Source organism: Grampus griseus (assembly GCF_964374135.1).
Source record: "Grampus griseus genome assembly, chromosome: 1".
Lineage (NCBI taxonomy): Eukaryota > Metazoa > Chordata > Mammalia > Artiodactyla > Delphinidae > Grampus > Grampus griseus.
In genome coordinates this window covers 153,244,999-153,263,876 of record NC_139017.1, presented here as the reverse complement: position 1 = coordinate 153,263,876, position 18,878 = coordinate 153,244,999, and the positions used below count along the sequence as shown (strand labels likewise).

At 49.8% G+C, this 18,878-nt stretch overlaps 2 protein-coding genes across 2 annotated transcripts in view; one reads left to right on the top strand and one right to left on the bottom strand.

Moving 5' to 3' along the window:
* Positions 1 to 713: 713 nt before the first annotated feature.
* On the top strand, positions 714 to 7,201 carry DNALI1 (dynein axonemal light intermediate chain 1). The gene is made up of 6 exons (XM_082651844.1): positions 714 to 821; positions 1,357 to 1,502; positions 3,066 to 3,235; positions 4,272 to 4,450; positions 4,772 to 4,936; positions 7,079 to 7,201. Exons 1-6 carry the CDS (start codon positions 741 to 743, stop codon positions 7,112 to 7,114), a joined length of 777 nt encoding a protein of 258 aa, XP_082507970.1. The 5' UTR covers positions 714 to 740; the 3' UTR covers positions 7,115 to 7,201.
* Positions 5,808 to 18,878, bottom strand: part of GNL2 (G protein nucleolar 2) — a 30,076-nt gene continuing 17,005 nt past the window's right edge. The window contains exons 9-16 of the mRNA XM_082651816.1: positions 16,652 to 16,780; positions 15,830 to 15,934; positions 14,884 to 15,042; positions 14,562 to 14,675; positions 11,018 to 11,481; positions 10,574 to 10,656; positions 9,908 to 9,993; positions 5,808 to 9,015 (exon numbers count right to left, since the gene is read on the bottom strand). Coding sequence (XP_082507942.1) covers positions 8,863 to 9,015; positions 9,908 to 9,993; positions 10,574 to 10,656; positions 11,018 to 11,481; positions 14,562 to 14,675; positions 14,884 to 15,042; positions 15,830 to 15,934; positions 16,652 to 16,780 — 1,293 coding nt within the window. The 3' untranslated portion in view covers positions 5,808 to 8,862. The remainder of the gene's footprint in view (positions 9,016 to 9,907; positions 9,994 to 10,573; positions 10,657 to 11,017; positions 11,482 to 14,561; positions 14,676 to 14,883; positions 15,043 to 15,829; positions 15,935 to 16,651; positions 16,781 to 18,878) is intronic.

Sequence of the window (18,878 nt, the reverse complement as noted above, 5' to 3'; positions counted from 1 at the left end):
AAAAAAAGCTACTCTCAAGAATGTTTGTTGCCCTGTTATAGTAATTACGGAGCACAGAGACAACCTACATGCCCAGCGATAGGGAAGATGTTATGTCGCCATTCGCAATGCTATTTACAAACTATATGACAAATGGAAAAAACCCTGACTTGTTAAACGAAAGAAGCAAGATACAAAATTGTGCGCAGTGTGTGATTACATTTACGTTTGGGAATACCAAGGAAAGAGGAAGAGAAGGAAATGCAATCACAGATGGTAGCCCGTGGGCAAATCATTAGTATTTCCCCTCTGTTCTTGCGCCTTCTGTTATGTTGTCATTTCTCCACTTACTTAAAAGCCAATACTTTTTAAAACCCGGCAACTTCAGATGCCTTCCTCTGGGAATCTTCCCCAACCCTTCGCTGAGGAGTCAGATGATTCCCATTTTGAAAATGACAAAATTGAGGGTCAACGAAGGTGATCTGTACCTAATTCAAATCACGAGCTAGACGCAGCACAGGGATTCAGAACTGATGTTTTCCCTGCTTCCAAGAGTACCAAGACGACCCGGTGAGCAAGTGGCCTGGGAAACTAAGCTAAGAGATCTTTCCGCGAAGGCTAGGCAGAAACTCTCGCGCTGCTGGCCCCGCCCCGCCCTGAAGCCCCGCCCAGGCCATGAGGGCGGGGGGAGGTTTCTATGGCGACGGCAAACAAGGCCCTAACTGGAAGGTCGCAGCAGGGCTACTACTCCCGCCGCCGCCATGATTCCCCCCGCGGACTCTCTGCTCAAGTATGACACCCCGGTGTTGGTGAGCCGGAACAAGGAGAAACGGAGCCCCAAAGTAAGGACGGGTCTCAGAAGGTGGGGGTGCACGAAGCTCCGATGGGGAAAGACCGATCCCTGCCTTGAGGATCGGGAGTCCCGAGGGACAGAGGCTGCAGTGACTGGGAGTAAAGGGAATTGGGACCGGAGAAGGAGGGTGGGAGAGCGATACAAGAAGCCCAGATGTTGGGTGACCCCAAAGGGCAGATTTAGGATGGGGAAGAAAGTCACAGGGAGATGGATGGGGCTCACCCTTTTTCACGGTAGCCCCAAGAATAGATCTGGGAGTGATTGCCCCATCACTAGAGCAGAGGCCTGAGCAGCTGTGCCAGAAACATTTCTTCAAGAAGATACAAGCATTAGGTTGGGGTGGAACCAGAGATTCTTTGTGGCCTCCTTCAGCTCTGAAACATAACTTTGGCTGAGAAGACGGGGGAAAGTGAGCTGGGAAGAGGGGAGGGATGTGCAGGAGAGCTGGAGCAACCCAGGGGGCCAGGGTGTGTGGAGCTGAGTGTCTGAATCACCTCCTGCCCCAACTTGTCCCTCCCTCTCAGGCTCGGCCACTGAAAGTCAGCCCTCAGCAGCCCGGACCCTCAGGTCCCGTCCCACAGCCACCAAAGACCAAGCTCCCCTCAACTTCCGGTGTCCCAGATCCTACAAAGCAGGCAGAAGAAATCTTGAATGCCATCCTGCCCCCGAGGTAAAAAAGCAGTGGCTGGGAGGAGGCCCAGGCTTTTGCATCCCTGAACTTGGGGATGTGAGAGGAGGCACCTTGTCTCTGTTTCTGACTGAGATTTCCTCCCAGCATCCTAGAGTTTCTAGGGCTTACACATGGCTAGATCCCGGGAATGTGGGTAGCGGGGAGACCTCTTCTCTATCTACCATCATTTCCTGAGTCCTCTCACCCAGGCTTATGGCTTTAAACATCACTTATATGCTGATTTCTCCCACAGGTCTTTCTGCAGCCCTGTCCTCTCCCCTAAACTCCAGACCTATATATTCTACTACTTCCTCGTTACCTTCATGAAGATGTCTAATAGACATCTCAAACTCAACATGTGCAAACTAAATCATAATATCTTCCTTCCCCCAACCAGCTCATTCTCAGTCTTCTCCTTTTCCATTAGGGGCACAGGCCACCTTTCATTCCCTTTGATCTCTCACATCACATGTCCTGTCCTTCATCACATTCTTTTGGCTTTCCCTGCAAATTATTTTCCAAATCTGACTGCTTTTTACTCTGCTTCCACCATCTATTTTTTTTTAATTTATTTATTTGGTTGTGCTGAGTCTTAGTTGCAGCAGGCAGGCTCCTCAGTTGTGGCATGTGAACTCCCAGTTGCAGCATGTGTGTGGGATCCAGCTCCCAGGGATTGAACCCGGGCCCCCTGCATTGGGAGTGCGGAGTCCTGAGTCCTCTAGGAGGCCTTCCTTCAGACTCCTTTCTAAAAGGAGAGCTCCCTTCTTCACCATCCCCTTACCCTGCTTCTTTCTGCTGCAGCCACAAAGATCATTGTGATCACAGTGCCTTTCAACTGTTTTTATGTAATAAGTTGACAGCAGTTTTTAAAGTTATGATGAAAAGGGGAAACAGTAAAAGCCAGACTGCAATCTCCTCTGAAATGGAGGTCAAAGGAGGGGAGGGTGTTTTTCATTTGCTTGCTTTTCAACAATGCATGGAATCCTCTCCCTCATGGTGGTTCTGCCCTCAGGCCCCCCCTCGTGATTCCAGACCTGGCTGTGTCTCTGACACAAGGTTCACTAGGGGGGGCCCATATAGGTACACACCCCCAATACATACATTCACCTATTTCTGATTTTAGTATATGTGCTGATGAAGCGAGCACCATTCACCTCTTTCTGGCTGGCACAAGGTTTATAGTCCCCTGTGTCTCCTACTCACAAGTCAGTGGGAATTTCCACTGGGCCTTCCGTTCAGATCAAGCAACAACCACCATCAGTCTGCCCTCAACATGTTAGGAGTGTAAGATCTGGACCGTGGCTGACGACTTCACAGAGGGTCGTGGGAGAATGAAGGTAGCCTAGCCCCAAGATAGGGGCCCTGTGGAGGTGGCACAGTGGGTGTGGCTTTGGAGTCACACACTCATCAAGGGAGAAAGAGATAGAGGATTCTGGTGGGTCGGGGACAGAACCGCCCCTCACTCATCTCAGGCAGAGAGCGCAAAGGGCCATCTCTGCTCACATCCTGAGGACCCTGTCTGGTGGATGGGGTGCGCTCAGCCTAGCTGTGTCTGTCCCGCAGGGAGTGGGTGGAGGACACGCAGCTATGGATCCAGCAGGTGTCCAGCGCCCCCAGCACCAGGATGGATGTGGTACACCTCCAGGAGCAGCTGGACCTGAAGCTGCAGCAGCGGCAGGCCCGGGAGACTGGCATCTGCCCGGTGCGCCGGGAGCTGTACTCGCAGTGTTTCGGTGAGTGGTCCTCGAGGGAAGCTACACCACCCTCTACTGCCTCCTTCCCTTCCCTTCGCACAAATCCAGGCCCTGAGTCCCCTGCAGCTGAAGCCTGCCCCATCCTGGAATGTCTGTCTCCCCCCACCTGCCCCACCCAGGAACTGCTAACTGTGCCCTCTTCCCCCTCCCAGCCCACCTCTCTTACCAGTCCCGCACCCACCCTTGTCAGTCACCGTGTTCCTGACGACCTGCTGGATCTTAGTTCCCCGACCAGGGATTGAACCCGCACCCTCTGGAGTGGAAGCGTGGGACCACCAGGGAAGTCCCAATATGTTATTTTTTTAATCAGAAAAATTTAATGTTCTATATTTATATCCATCCATCAACATTAGGCCTTGGTCCAGAAAAATATTTCAGGGTGATTTGTTGTGACCCGACAGACGCAGGGATTTGAGATCTCCCTCCTCGGGTGCTGGTGTCAGATGACTGGCCCTCGGTCTAGTCTCACCAGCCCGTGTGGACTCAGACATGCAAACCGCATCCAAACCCTGAGGCAGCTGCACGGGGCTAGCGGGCTCCCTTCAGTCTGAGTGTGATTCTGGTTTGCCCTCCCAGTCGGCATTTATGGAGGAGATGGGTGGGCAAGCTCTAGACCCTGCTGTTTCCAGCCCCAAACCAGTCCAGCCAAGGGGCCACATAGGAGCTTCCAGCTGCTTTAAAACAGCCACCACGTTTATATTGAAAAAGTCAGAATTCTCTGAATAGCACCCAGTTTCTGCCTAACGGTGGGAGAGAGGGCCCCCACGGCTGCAGACAAACCTGGGCTCTTGTCTGCCTCTGCACTGGCCAAACCAGGCTTGCTGATGGCCTGTACTCCCAAGTGCCAAGTTCAGAGCAGTGGCTGCATGGCAAGGCCCCTCCCTGAGGCCTGTCTCCAGGTGAGGACATACCCTAGTGCCCTTCCGACTTCCCGGTAGGAAGGTGGTTCGCAGTAGGTGCGGTGCATTTCCCCGCCTGCCTGCCTTCCCCGACCTCGCCACGTGTGCCTTGGCAGATGAACTGATCCGTGAGGTTACCATCAGCTGTGCGGAGCGAGGGCTGCTGCTGCTGCGAGTCCGGGACGAGATCCGCATGACCATTGCTGCCTACCAGACCCTGTATGAGAGCAGCGTGGCATTTGGCATGAGGAAGGCGCTGCAGGCCGAGCAGGGGAAGTCAGACATGGAGAAGAAAGTGAGACTTTGGCCCTCTTCGACTCTTCTGTCAATCTCAGGGCCACAGCTCGTCATTCCAGCACCAAATTCCGGCCTCCTAGGTGCTCTCCCATCACCTTAGTGAGGACCCTTTGGTTCAGTGTCACAGCCAGTCCGGTCGTGGCAGAGTTGTCTCCCCTTGGACATGCCCTGCCAGTCACTGACCTCCCACTGGGTGGCAGTACAGACCCTGGCAATGCCTGGGGTTGGACAGCTGTGTCCCAGGTCCCCTTCACCCAGGCACTCACACCGCCCCGTCCACTTGGCGACGTCCCAGCATGACTGGGGATTCTGTCCTCAGATTGCAGAATTAGAAACGGAAAAGCGAGATTTGGAGAGGCAAGTGAACGAGCAGAAGGCAAAATGTGAGGCCATCGAGAAGCGGGAGAGTGAGCGGAGACAGGTGGAGGAGACGAAGCACAAAGAAGAGATTCAGTTCCTGAAGCGGACTAATCAGCAGCTGAAGGTAATCGACGCCCAGGCCCAGGTGGAGCTCCTGCCACCCCCATCCCCGCCCCCGCCCCCGGCCCTGCCAGCCGAGCAGGCCAAGCATTTGGTTCCTTGTCCTACACTGACTTTCAATACTGCCAAGGAGTAAAGGAAGCTCTTTTGGGGAGAGGTGAGGGATCATTTCCCAGATTCTCTGTCCATCTCCATCCGGCTCTGAAGAGAGGCTGTATTCTCAGCTCTGGCTCTCCAGCGGAGGATTTTTTTCCCCTTGGATAAAAGTTGCCTGTCGTCCGGGAGAGGTGGCTATGTCAAGAAGCGGGACGTCTGTCCCATGGCAGCTGGCGCTTTGGAGACTTCTTGGAGTGGGCTGAGTCTCTCCAGCCGGCTTTCTGGGAGTGCTTTCCTACCTGCAGTTCCCTCTGAGGCGCTGCATTTGGGGCGGGCTGGGAAGGCCCTTCGAGAGGGAAGAACCATTTCAAATCGGGAACCTTCCCGAGGTGTGTGGGCAGAGGAACTCAGCTGTAGGCACTTTTCATCAAAGCCCTTTTGCTGATGGTATACTTTTGTCCAACTGAGCTGAAGGGACGGAGGGAGGCAGGGGGACTAGTGAAAAGGGCTGGGCTGGGGGCCAGGCTTCAGAAGCTCCAGGCTCTCTGTCTGGTCCAAAGGTTCTCAGAGGGTTGGGCCCCAAACCAGCATCATCCTCATCACCGCAACTTTCAGAAATACAAATCATTGGGCCCAGCCCAGAGCTACTGAATCAGAAACTTTGGGCTTGGGTCCAGCAAGCCATTCTAACAAGGTCTCCAGGTGATTTTTTTTTAACCTTTTATTATGAGAATTTTGAAACACAAAGTAGAATAATGCAATACACATCCATGTGCCCATTACAGAACTTCATCAATTGTCATCATTTTGCGAATCTTGCAGAAACAAGTGTTAATTATAATGAGATAAAACAGGATTCAAACTTCGCAGAAAAGAGTAAAATATAGTTTTTTTTTACCAACAAATGGTGAAGGTGCGCAGAATCACTGCATGGGGCAACATTCTCCATTCTGATGTTTGCCAAAGTTTGAGAACCACTGCTCTAGATATATGGCCTATTGACGTTCAGTGGCTGTCTCCCATGGCCCTGGCCAGGAGGGGCCCCTAGATGTATCTCCTTTTCCTCCCTAGTTTTATAGAAGCTTACATTCTTGCGATTGGCAGGCTTGTTGGTACTACAAGCCAAGGCCAGGCATTTGAGATAAAGAAGGGCTTGTGTTAATTGCTAGTGGAGGATGACATAGATTTTCTTGTTGCTGAGTTTAAACAAAACAAAGAAACTTTCACAGCCAGATGTGAATCTGTTTACTTAGCAGTCTCTGAAGCTGCCTCCCTTATCTGCCATATTCTTTTATCATAAGCTCAAGTTCCTCCTATGGTATTGGCGGCAAGAGCAAAGCAGAATACCTCGGCATCTTTCTAACATTTACAAGCAACCTTGGAATCCCCAGGGTGAAGGACTCTTTAGAAGTGAGTTATTTTTATTGGCTCAAAGCTGCACTGCAAATAAAGCAGTGTTTGCAGTCCGCAGAATAGACCTACTTAGAGATCTGTTCACACACCGTGACAGTGAATTATTTTACTGGCTGCCGGAGGAGCAGAGTAAATAACTCCCAAGTGCCTGAAGCTTTACATACAAGATGGACAGCTCCCTACTCACTGGTGGCAGTTTTCTCTAATTGGGTATCAGGTTGTCTCAGTGGCTGAAAATCTGCTGTTTCCAAAACCTCTTGTCCCAGCACAGAGCTCCCAGGCTCCCAAACCAGAGAGCCAAACGCTTAACTTAGCAGACGTGCTCAGGCTTGAAATCTGAGCCTTGAAAAGCCACTATTTCAACACCTTTTATTCAATTTCCTTTTCAATGCCTTATATTGCACACTGAGCAGCTATTGTATGGAAACCAGGACAGCTCTGATTTCTCCTAATGCAGCAAGACTGAATGCCAAGCCAGAGACCAGCTCATCTAGAAAATACGGAGCTGGGAATGAAGGGAAAAACACTTGGGGTGGCAGCATTTGGATTACTCTTCCCGGAGACTTTTATCACCTCTCAGCTATTTGTGTTAGGCTGCAAGTTTCAAATATTAACGGAGTTTGGTTTTGTTTTTCAGGCCCAACTGGAAGGCATTATTGCACCAAAGAAGTGATAATTTCCATATGGGTCTCAGCAAGCACTACTACCCCATCATAAGCCCTTTGTAATAAAAAGCTTCCTGAGTGAAGCCATACCCCGCCCCTGGTCCCACCTACGTATTTGTCAGAAGCCCCACCACCGCCCCAGTGTGGTGCGACACCTACGGTCTGGCAGCCAGGCTCCGGGCTGGACGACAGAAGACAGTGTGGCCCAGGAAGTCTCTACGTGGCCAACCTTGGGATTTGCCAACTCCAACGGTGAGACTCAGAATTCACCCCTTTCGGCTGTATCCCTCTCAGGTGGAGCAGCTCCTTTCTCACTGTCACTCCATACTGTCACCTATTTCCAGCCACACGAAGCTGCTTCTCTGCCCCGCAATTCATCTTGTCCCTTAACCCGGGCTCCTCTGACCTCAGTCTTGCCCTTATTTGATGTCTTTTCATCATCCCTACTCCAGTGCAGTTCTAGCACCTCATTTTGGAGTTTTCGGTTTATACCGTATCATCTTATCCCCGCTTGCCAAGTCACTGGACCCCATCCTCCTTAGTTTTGGACTGCCTGGGTAGGAGGCAATGGCAGGGTCAAACCCATGGGTTTCGAGAACGTAAACACGTGCTGGAAAGAAATACAGGTCACGGTGTCCACTGTGAGCTGCCTGGACCTCGGCTCCTCCCCCAGCACTGATTTGTTCACCTTGCTCTGCAGACAATCAAACCCCAACCCTACAGCCTGGCTAGCCCAGACCTCACTCTCAGTTCTAATTATTCATGACGGCCATGGCCTGGAGACAACTGCATTTTACTGTTCCTCATAATCTAAACTCAGTCTGGAGGGTCAGGAGTCTTCTGATTTCAGACCCAGGAGACTTAATTAGTGACATAAACCCTTCATTCCAGGGCACAGCAGCAGCTCCATGAGTGCCATCCTTCAGTCACACTTCACAAGTAGCGTGACTAAGAAGGCGCTAACATCTCCCCTCGGTTAGAAGGCCTCAAGTGCTCAGCGTTCTCTTGGAGAGGCGCTCGGGTCGGATACCCGTCCCGGCCAGGGCTTCCAGGCTCACTGGATGAACTGCAGTCCAACAAGAACAGCTGTGTTCCACTGAGTCAAACAAGCCCTCTACACTCTAATCTCAAATTTGAAGTCACAGCTTTTACCCTCATCCAGGTGTCCTGAGGAATTAATCCCCAGATTCCACTAAAATGGCCTGTCTGTGCTCTGTCATTTTCATGGGAAAGAACTGTGGTCACTGAGATGTGCTAGTCCCATGACTCCTTGACAGTGCAGCACTCGTGGCCTGTTAGGTTCCCCTAGCAGACTCAACGATGGACAACACAAGTTGCTGTGGCTTTTTCTTCGTATTTTAAAGCCTAGGCTCTGCACACGACATCCCTAAAATTTTCTTCTTTTTACGGTTCTATTCCAAAGAGCTTCTGTTCTAAATTGCTCATTGCCAGTACAAAAGAAATACCACACTCCACACTTTCTAGACCTCAGGCCTGTTTCTGTCAGATATCTCCATTTGCTTGAGGAACTCACAGGACTAATTCAAGTGTCCGAAGTTCCAGTGGACCCCATCGTTGAGATCCTTGGGGGTGAGGGGCTTATCTTTATTTTCACTGGCACTGGTGAATGGTTTCAACTGTCAAATCTCAGAACAGATGCACCCATGGCCTTCGAAATGCCAATTGGGCATGAAGAAAACGAACAGAGTTTCTAACTGCATATTTTTGTAGAATTTAATAAACAACTTTTAAAACGTTACTGCTTATGTTTCAATTTCTTGTGTCTGTGTTTCTGCCCCTCTGAGTCACTGGTCTTCTTTTTGTTCCTGTTCCTGTTTTTCACGTTGTGTGTTTCATAGTAGCGTACACCGACTTTTCTGGATCGTTGCTGCCGTGCTTCTCGCCTCCGCTGTAAAAAATGGCGCACACACACAAAGAGGGAAAAAAAACAATCAAACAGTGAAAGTCATAAAACAGGCCCCTCTGTTTCTCTGTGTTCTATTCCCACGCTGCTCCCACAACTACCGGAAGCAGCACCAACAAGGGAGAGTTCACCTCACAGACCCAAGTCTGCACTTCCATTGTGACTTGTGGCCACTCCAAGTTACAGATTGTCATTTGGTCCAACCCTCATCCAACACTTGAATCTTTTCTCCTGAGCTCCTGACAAGTGGTCCTCTGGTCTAAGGCTGATCACTCTCCACCTCCGAAGAGGGCCCCCTCCAGCTCTGGAGGGCCCAGTTACAGAGCTGAACTTCACAGAAGGCGGTGATCTGTCTGCCTACACAGCTCTGCTCCTCACGTGTCATTTCCCTGAGGCCACATAAACCCAGCGGACTCTTCCAAACAGTAGTCCACATGTTTGGGGATACTGACCAGGAATTCGTAAAACAAGACATAAACTCAAGGACCTTCATGCAGCAGCCCACTCCTTGATCCTGTTTCACTGACCTTAACTAGGTCACTTAGGACTGGGGTTTCTTTTTTTTTTTTAGCGGTATGCGGGCCTCTCACTGCTGTGGCCTCTCCAGCTGCGGAGCACAGGCTCCGGACGCGCAGGCTCAGCGGCCATGGCTCACGGGTCCAGCCGCTCTGCGGCATGTGGGAGCTTCCCGGACCGGGGCACGAACCCGTGTCCCCTGCATCGGCAGGCAGACTCTCAACCACTGTGCCACCAGGGAAGCCCCAGGACTGGGGTTTCTTGATTTCAGCTCTAGACCATTAGTTTCTGCAAGAGTGAGTCTTAGGAAATGGACTTCCCCTCTCTACACCTGGGGGACGTTTCAGACCAAAGCACGTACTTCCTTAGATGTAAGCGTCCTGCGAGCTTTGTTCGACTGCTCCTCCTCCCTCTGTGCCTTCCTCTTCTTTCCCTTTCTGGTAGGTGCTGGAAACGAAACACAAGCACACACAGAGGAAAGAAACAGGAATTTTTAAATTCAAAATGTGTCTGAATCCTAAGGTGGGAATGAGCTTGTTGTGCTGGAGAAGGAAGGCAGAGGCCAGTGTGAAGGGAGTGTGGTGAGCAGAGCAGAGCAAAGCAGGACGAGGCTGGAGGCTGCCAGACCTGGGGGCGCTGAGTGGCCTTGGCGGGGTTTGCGTTTGTCTTGAAAACACACTCAATGTAGGAGCTAGTAGTCCAACCACATAAAGAATAAATACATGAACCATCCTACCCCCAGAAAAAAATTTGTCTTTGGACCCACCCTTAGATTACAATGTTCATAATGTACTCTCTTGAGAGGAATTTTCCCAAATCACCCATTTAACCCCAAGACATGTGCAGAATAAAAAGAAGAAAAGCCAATTTGTGTGATAAATAGTAAGTGGAACCAGGGTTACCTGCCAGATATGATAAATATCTGTGTGGATGACAGTACAAGAGATACTTTGGAGATTAAACTTAGATTCCCCAACATTCTAAAGATGCAAATCACATCTATATGATTTTAATATTTTAACTGTACCTGTATCTTCTACGTCTTCTTCAGCTGTTCTTCTCTGTTCTTCGGATTTTGCAAAAACCACTTGACTCAGTCCCTTGGATATTCTGTAAGGGGAAGAGTAGAGCAATGAAGCCGTCCAACATTCCCCCCGCTGCCCACACAGGCGCTGACGCAGGGACCATGACAAGCTCGCAGATTAACGAAACCCCGCTGCCCCTTCACGTGGTTAACACCATCGGTAGAAGCAACATTGTTTTGGCGGCTCCTGGGCATTTGTAAAAGACAGAACTATCAATACTAGGCTTCTCATACTTCAGGCAGTTGAATTTGAAAAACGTACAGATCACTTTTAAAAAACCGGCAATACCTTCCCCTGCCCTACAAACACACTGGCTCCAATCCTCGCAGCAAGTTTCTGGGAAAGGAATGAGCAAACTGCAATTCGTGAGGAGATGAGGACGCTACCTGACTGCTGAAAACTTCTTAGCTTTGGCTTTGTTTAAAAACCTCTGGTACTTAGCAATCTTCTCATCCAGGGCTTGAATAACGGCCTTGGTGTTGCTTCCCGCGTGTTCTTCCTGGGACTTTGCGTAAGACTCTTCCTCTTCGTCTCCTTGGTACTCCTGTTCCTCCTCCTCCTCCTCCTCCCTCTCCGCGGAAAGGCTCTCCAGCTCTTCGTCAATATCAGACATCTCCAGAGGAACGAGGTCATCCCCAGAAAACTGAGGCATGACGTTGATTTTGCCGAAGTTCTGCCGGACCCGCGCCACAATCCGCTGCATTTCTGAATCGGCGCCACCGTGGCCGGGCTCCTCTTTTTCCTTCTCAGTGATGGATTCCGACTCCTCACCTACAGTGTCTGTGACGCCCTCTTCTGGGCTGTTCTGGGCTGTTTCTGTGGCCACTTCCAAAGATGAGGAGGATGGAAGCTAGTCAGGCCAAAAAGGGGTGGGGTGGGGAGAGAAATGGAATCAGAAAATGAAAATTGAGTCTCTTTTTTAAATTTTATTTTATATTGGAGTATAGTTAACAATGTTGTGTTAGTTTCAGGTATACAGCACAGTGGGTCAGTTACACATACATATGTATCTATTCTTTTTCAGTTATTTCCTCATTTAGGTTATTACAGAATACTGAGCAGAGTTCCCTGCTGAATTTCTGAACTTCCATACCTTGCTCTCAAATGAGGCAGTCCTCTTCTCAGGACTAAGGGCAAGTGTCAAAAGCATGCACATCTGAGTCATATTGTTAATCTATTTTTAAGTCAATGTGCATTAAACCCTGAACCCAGCATGGAAGGATCAGAGGAATACAGCTACGGTCCCAAAGGATGTGCCAACCCTGAGTATTTAGCCATCAAAACCAGTCAACTCTACACTGTAGACAGGGGAGGTTCCCTACACTGTTCCTGGGGACTGCAAGGAATGGGGGCTGCTGAGAAAGCACATCCCAAATGAGCACACACCTTGGGACTTCCCTGGCCGTCCAGTGGTTAAGACTCCGTGCTCCCAATGCAGGGGGCACGGGTTCAATCCCTGGTCATAGAACTAAGATCCCACACACAGCATGGCCAAAAAAATAGAAGAAAAAGGGTAATTCCAAATGAGCACACACTATAACAGAAGAATGAAGGCCCAGCTGAATGCTGAGGGCGATCGCAGCACTAGTTTAGAAAGTGTGAGGGCAGAGGAGAGGCACTGAGGAGGCACCTCGAAGGAAGGAAGGTGTGAGGAAAGAGGAGGGAAACTCCTAGGAGCTCAGAACGAGCCCGGAGGCGGCCTGTTTCGGGGAAGGGGTGGAGGGAGCATGGGCTGGCGGCGCGAGCCCTCATGCAGCTGACGCAATTGTGCACTCACAACTGAGGCTCGCAGAACTCAAGGGATTTTCCAAAGGCAAAGGTGGCTGCGCGAAGCACTAACTGCATCAGGAATCCATGAAGTTCAGGAAACTGTATACAAATTCGTATGTACGTTTCCGTGCATTTTTCTGGTAAGGTGGATTTCAGCCTTCGGATTCTCAAGGGGGTTGCTGCCACCACCAAAAAGAGGAAAGGAGGAGAATCCCGGAGCGGGGGCGGGGGACGACGGACACTGACCATCTCAAGTTAACAACTAGACATGGAGGAAGAGTTAGAGAAAGCCCGCCGTTCCCAGGCAGGGCCACACGGGAGCAGGGGCGGCCTCTTTGGGTCAGAGGCCACAGCCACGTGGCCCGCCCGCCACGTCCTCCCGGAGCCATGACACACCAGGCTCGCTCCGCCTCGCGTGCTGCTCCCCATGCCTGCAACGCTCGCCTCTCGTGACACCTGCGGAGCTCCTGCCTCCCATCACTAGGGCCCCCCCTCAAAGGCCACTTCCTCAGAGGCCGTCCCTGACCACCCCACGTACGAGGCACTGCTCTGTCTCCCGCAAACCCCTAACCCTGCTTTAGCCTCCCTCACAGCAATCAGTACGTTACATCCGTATCTGTTTACTACGTGTCTCCCTGCAGGACGATAAAAGTGCGCATTTATTTGGTCCTTGACCCCCAGTTCCTGGCACAAGAGCTCCTAAAACCCTTGGAATCTCCTGGGTTAAGACAGGGGTGTCTTGCTTTTGTTATTTGTAATAAGCCCCTCTCCCCCAAAGTTATGCTAATGAGATGACTGTGGTGGGACGTAGCTTCAGACTGGGGGCTGGTCACCGGAGAGCCCGAGCAATTGCTGAGAGGGCTGGAGGTTGAGTTCAGTCACCAGTGGCTGATGATCTGGTCAACCGTGCCTACATAATGAAGGCTGAACTTACACACCTTGCATACAAACCCTTAAGAACGGACGGGCTCTGGGGAGCTTCTGGGCTGGTGAACACACTGACGTGCTGGGAGGGTGGCCTGCCTGGAGCGGGCACGGAAACTCCACACCACCCTCTACCCCATACTTTGCCCTGTGCACCTCTTCCATTTGGCTGTTCCTGACTTGTATCTTTTGTAATAAACCGGTAGTCATAAGCAAACCACTTTCCTGAGTTCCGTGTGTCTTTTCAGCAAATTATCAAACCTGGGAACCTCTGCATTTGTAGTCAGCTGGGCAGAAGTGTGGGTAGCCTGAGAACCCCACCTGCAGCTGGCATCTGAAGTTGGGGTAGTCTTGTGGGACTTAACCTGTGGGGTCTGCACTAACTCTGGAAGTTACTGGACACCCAGTTGGTGTCAGAGGCTTGCATAATAGGTGTGGAAAAATGAAGGCTATTTGGTATCAGAAAACACCAAATACTCTTCCACTGGCACGTGTATGCGTGCGTGTGTACGTGTGTGTGTATACGTGCAGGAAGGCAGGGCCTCGTCCCGCAGTACTGGTTGTTTGGCGGTTTTAGTGGGGAGAAGGGAAAAGGTTGAGTAACATCAGTTTCAGATATGTTGATTTTGAAATGCTGGAGAAAATATTCAAACTGGAAATTTATAGCTGACAATGGAAACTCTGGGAATGGAGCCCGGTGAGAGAAAACCAGAGAAATATGGACCCAAAAGACTAGCATGGAAGCAGAACTTAAAGCCACTTCTTCAAGAGACTTGGCTGAGCTCCGACAAAGACCCTAGAAATAGACTTTCCCTGAGCATCCACTGTACCACTCTCCTTTCCCACCTGACCACGAGCTTCTTGAGGGCAAGGACCACGTTCGTTATTCCTATGCTCCCAGTTCCTGGCACATGGTTGGGCATAATGTCCACGAAACAAAAGCATCTTGGAAATGCCTGTTCTTCAAGCAGAAGAAAAGACACGAAAACCACAGGAGCACTCACATTTAATGAGCCCTCCTTTCTCAAGGCCCTGAAAACTGGCATTTACACTCAGGCTTCTATCATACATCTACTTCCTGGTCACCCCCCCACCAGGTCACAGCAGTGGCACCCTGGGATGGGAGACACTGCAGCTGAAAGTTCTACCCTAAAGGGAGAAGACGGTGGTCCAAAGACACACCACACCCAGGTCAGTAACCATGCTTCCCGAGAGAGGGGTCCACCCTTCTCTTACCTGGGGGGCTACAGGGGGCTCTGCATTGGGCGGCTTGACAAAGAAAGGAATCCGGCCCCTCTGCCAGTCATTGAGGACCATCTTCCCCACAGTCCGCAGGTCAGGCTCTCCACCCTGAAATGTCGCAGGAAGAGGCCCAATTAAATTCAAACAACAAAACCACCTCCTGGTTTGGAAGCACGGCGGTGGTCCCAGTTGGCACCATCTACCTGCCAAGTTTCGCACTTCATACTGCTCACACATGCATATATAAAAGGTCCACACCACACACGCACACACCTGCAGCACGCCCCAGTCTGAATTCTCACAAATCCTGGCTTACCTTCAATAACTTCCCTGTTCGGAAAGCTAGCTTCTCAAGAAAGTCCTCAGCGTTCTCCCAAGAATCAATTTTGTATGTCTTGCTGATATATTCTGGCTTTGCTCGTTCAAGTACGGCACCAATGTGGTCTTCAGGAGCCTTAATTTTTTCAACTTGAACCTAAATGTTCACAGGAAAGCTCTTGCTTACAAACTTGATTATGGGAGGAGTGAAGTTCCCAGTGTTCTCTGTAACCATATCTGAAAACAGGTTTCAATGCCTCAAAGCAAGCGGGGCCTGGCACGAGCTTGGCCTGGAGGTGGCGAGATGCAGTCGGCTGAAAGGAGCGCCATGGACAGCCGACCGCAGCCGCGGAGCCCAGAACTCAGCTCTAACCTCGGCTCACCACAAACTGACAGTGTGACTTCCGCAAGTAGTTTAAACTGGAACCCTTCGTGCTACTGACTTGCAGAAATGGTTAAAAGTCCACCCATCCCAGGACACAAAGAGAAGGGAATAGTTTAAGAAAGAAGGGGAGGAACCGCACAGGATGCATAGCCAGAAGCACTGGTTAAGGTTAAGTGGAACCATTTAAAGCTCTCGGTCGTCTTCTGAAACAAGTGAGGAAATGACCGAGTTCCAAAATGACTCAACCCATAAACCCATGAAGATGAATTATCTCTAAACATAAACAGGCCCTGCTTCCCTTTGGAGCCCGTGTGTAAACGACAAACTCTTTTGTGGGATGACATTGACCAGATATGCCCACGGTTCCACTAACTCCTCAAACAGGCTTAAGTGGAATGGAGAGACTGCCCTGTTCAGTGTCATGTTCCTCAAGTTTGGTCAGACAGGCTGACCCCAAACTGTCTGCTGAATGAGTAAAAAGCAAAGGTATCCAGAGTTCCCCACAGAACGCTGGCCCCAAAAGGCAAACAAAAGAGCCTCTCGGGACCAAAATACTCACGACTCCTTTCAGCACAATGTCCGTCTCTGAGTCCTCAGAGGGGTAAACCACACCGGGACAGTCGATAAGGAATATCCGGCGCATCAAGGTAATATACTGCCAGACCTAAAAAGCAGAGACTTCCCCAGGTCAATCCCTGAAAGCGATTTCACAAACCCCTGATGCTCAAGAAACTAGAGAGCGGGGTAGCGGTCAGAGAGGAGCAGCCTGCTGCGTGATGAAGCTCCAAAGCTCCTCTCTTTGGGCCGCGCATGAGGCACTTCCACGAGGCATAAACTACAGTTTCCAACAGCTAAGGGTCTAAAAATAATGCAGAGGCAGGATCTCCATCTAGTATTGTGCAATAATGTCCAGTAAAGCTTTTTCTGATTTTCAAAAGTACTCCTGGAAGCTTAATACTGCTTGGCCCCTGTTCCTTTCAGCAGAACCATGGTGCGCCCCAAATACCCTGTGTTCCAGGGTAGGACCCCCAACCAACAGAATCTACCCTAAAATTGAATTTTCTTTCTTAACCCAGGCACCAAATATTCTTGGGTTAGTTTTGTTTATCGAAGCAAAAGGCTGGAGTGACCATTTAAAACAGACTCAAACGGCACATACCGAACAATGCCAAAGTCAGGCAGTGGCACACAAAGTACTCTTAGTCTTATCAAAAAGGGCAGAAACAGCTCCAGGACGTTGCCAACTATTATATGGAGACTAAACTCCCAATGGCGATCTTCACCCAAGAGAAGCAGAGAGACATCTCCACGTCCTGAATTATCACCCTCCATGGAAGTAAAGTAAGTCAAAGCAAATAAGACCCCCTCGAGCCAGACATACCTTTGTTTCACCTGCAATGGGGGCCACATTGCAAACTTTCTTGGAGCGCAGTGTGTTTATGACAGAGCTCTTGCCAACATTTGGATAGCCAATGAACCCCACGCTGATCTGTTTCTTGTCAGTGTGCAACTGTTCAAAAAAAAAGAATACACACCACATACACGCAGAGTGAACATCCCATGGGACAAACACGTTGTGTTACTTTGCTACCATAAAGAATACAGTACAAAACTATTGCTACGACTTGATTTAAAACCCAGACACGCACCACCTGCATAGTCTGAGTGGGCTGCGTACACATACTCTTTAAGAAATCAGAGGTGAGTCAGCTCCTCGGTCACTCACGTGAAATTACTGTTGAATGTTTTAAGGTTAAAAGTACGTAGGCTGAGAAACAAAGGAAGAAATAGCTTGTTACTCATCAATTTAGAAGAACACCATCCCCTGATAAAATGTCTTCGGGGAAGAGAACCTTAGCAGATGCAGCAGCCGGCAATCCCACGACCCATCCCTCCTCTCCTCTGCACAAGATATTTTGCATTTTCACTGCTAAAAGTAAACAACAAAAGAAAAGAAAGGCAGCTTCAAAAACTAGATCACTGGGTGAAAGTCTCAAAGAGGCAGAGCTCAGGAAGAGTCTACAAACGGATGGGGACTTCTGACTAGAGACGGTGGACTGCACATCCCTGCCCACCTCGCTCCCTCCACAAACTCCTCTGGAACCACAGCCGTGGGAATTAACACACACACACCCATAGAGCCAAACATATAAAACCAAAGCATGCGCTGGAGATGAGACAGAACAAACTAATGTGTGATATTAACAGAAGACCAGCAGTTAAAAAGTAGTATCTAACTTGGCCCCACTACAAAATATGAAAGCTACATGACTGCAAAGGTAGAAAAACTAAAAATGCAGCAAATATACTGCCAATGAATCAGGAAAGACCTTGGGAATCAGTAGTACAGACCCCTCTAAGGGTGGGACTGAAATCCAGAAGACTGACCAGTGGACCGTCTGTAGAAATAGTCACACCTCTCCTTCCCCTCCCTCGCCTGGCATGGGTGCCCAACTTCTCTACCCCAGAGCCTTAGGAGAGATAATGACTCTTTTGAAACCCTGCATGTCTGAAAATCTCTTTAATTTTCAGACCTGAAAGGGACCCTAGATTTAGAGATAACAGTAATTGAAAGCAAGTGTTCCCAGAGTGATTAGTTGAAAGTCTAAATATTGAATAGTACAACCCCAGCCTCCTACTCCCACGGAGTTCCCAGAACCCTGGCAGCCAGGTCTATATACGCCCAAGCTGGAGACAGGAAGACTCCTTTCTAGGGAAACTCACAGGCCCAGGAGTAAAGACCTACAGACGGGACTTCCCTGGTGGCCCAGTGGTTGGGACACCGTGCTTCCACTGCAGGGTACACGGGCTCGATCCCTGGTTGGGGAACTAAGATCCCACATGCCGTGCAGTGCAGCCCAAACAAAAAACCCACCCTACAGACACTGACATCTAGAGTGTCCCCCAACCAAACACTGGGTTTCTGCCCAGTCACCTACAGTGAAATCTCTCATTCAACAAGCCCACTCCCTGCATAAAGCCTCTCTAGCCTTTTTTGGTGGCTCTCTCTTAAATGAGTGGAGAACCAAGAATAACCAGACATCTGAAGTGTGACTCTACTAGAAAAGACAGAAAAACAGCAACTTGGAGGAAACAGTGTCAACGTACGAAAATGTAGAGGAAAATTTCCAAATACCACTATCATTGTTCTCAGAGACAGAGAAGCCAGTGCATCCGTGAAACAAGAACAGGCTATAAAAGGGAGCAGGGCAATTCATAAACAAGAGCTTTCAGAAATTACAAATTAAAAGTGAGACGCAAAATACAGTTTGCGAAAGAACAGCTAAATGATCAAGTCAAGGAAACTTCCCAGAAAACAGGGTAAAATGTCATAAATGTACTGAAACAAAGAAAAGATAAGAAAATTCAAGAATCGGGAATTCCCTGGTGGTCCAATGGTTAGGACTCTGCGCTTCCACTGCAGGGGGCACGGGTTCCATCCCTGGTAAGGGAACTAAGCTCCCACAAGCCGCGAGGCAAGGCCAGAAAAAAAAGAATGGAAATTCAAGAATTAAACCAGGACATAAAACCAAATTCCTGAACAAGAACAGAGATGAATGGGGGCATATGGCGTGGGGTGGTTTCCAAAAAACAGTATAGGACAAATA

Coding starts and splice junctions, on each gene's coding strand:
- DNALI1 (XM_082651844.1), top strand. CDS start 741: ATGATTCCCCCCGCGGACTCTCTGCTCAAGTATGACACCCCGGTGTTG. Junction 1,503..3,065: donor AATGCCATCCTGCCCCCGAG/GTAAAAAAGCAG, acceptor TCTGTCCCGCAG/GGAGTGGGTGGAGGACACGC. Junction 4,451..4,771: donor AGTCAGACATGGAGAAGAAA/GTGAGACTTTGG, acceptor TTCTGTCCTCAG/ATTGCAGAATTAGAAACGGA.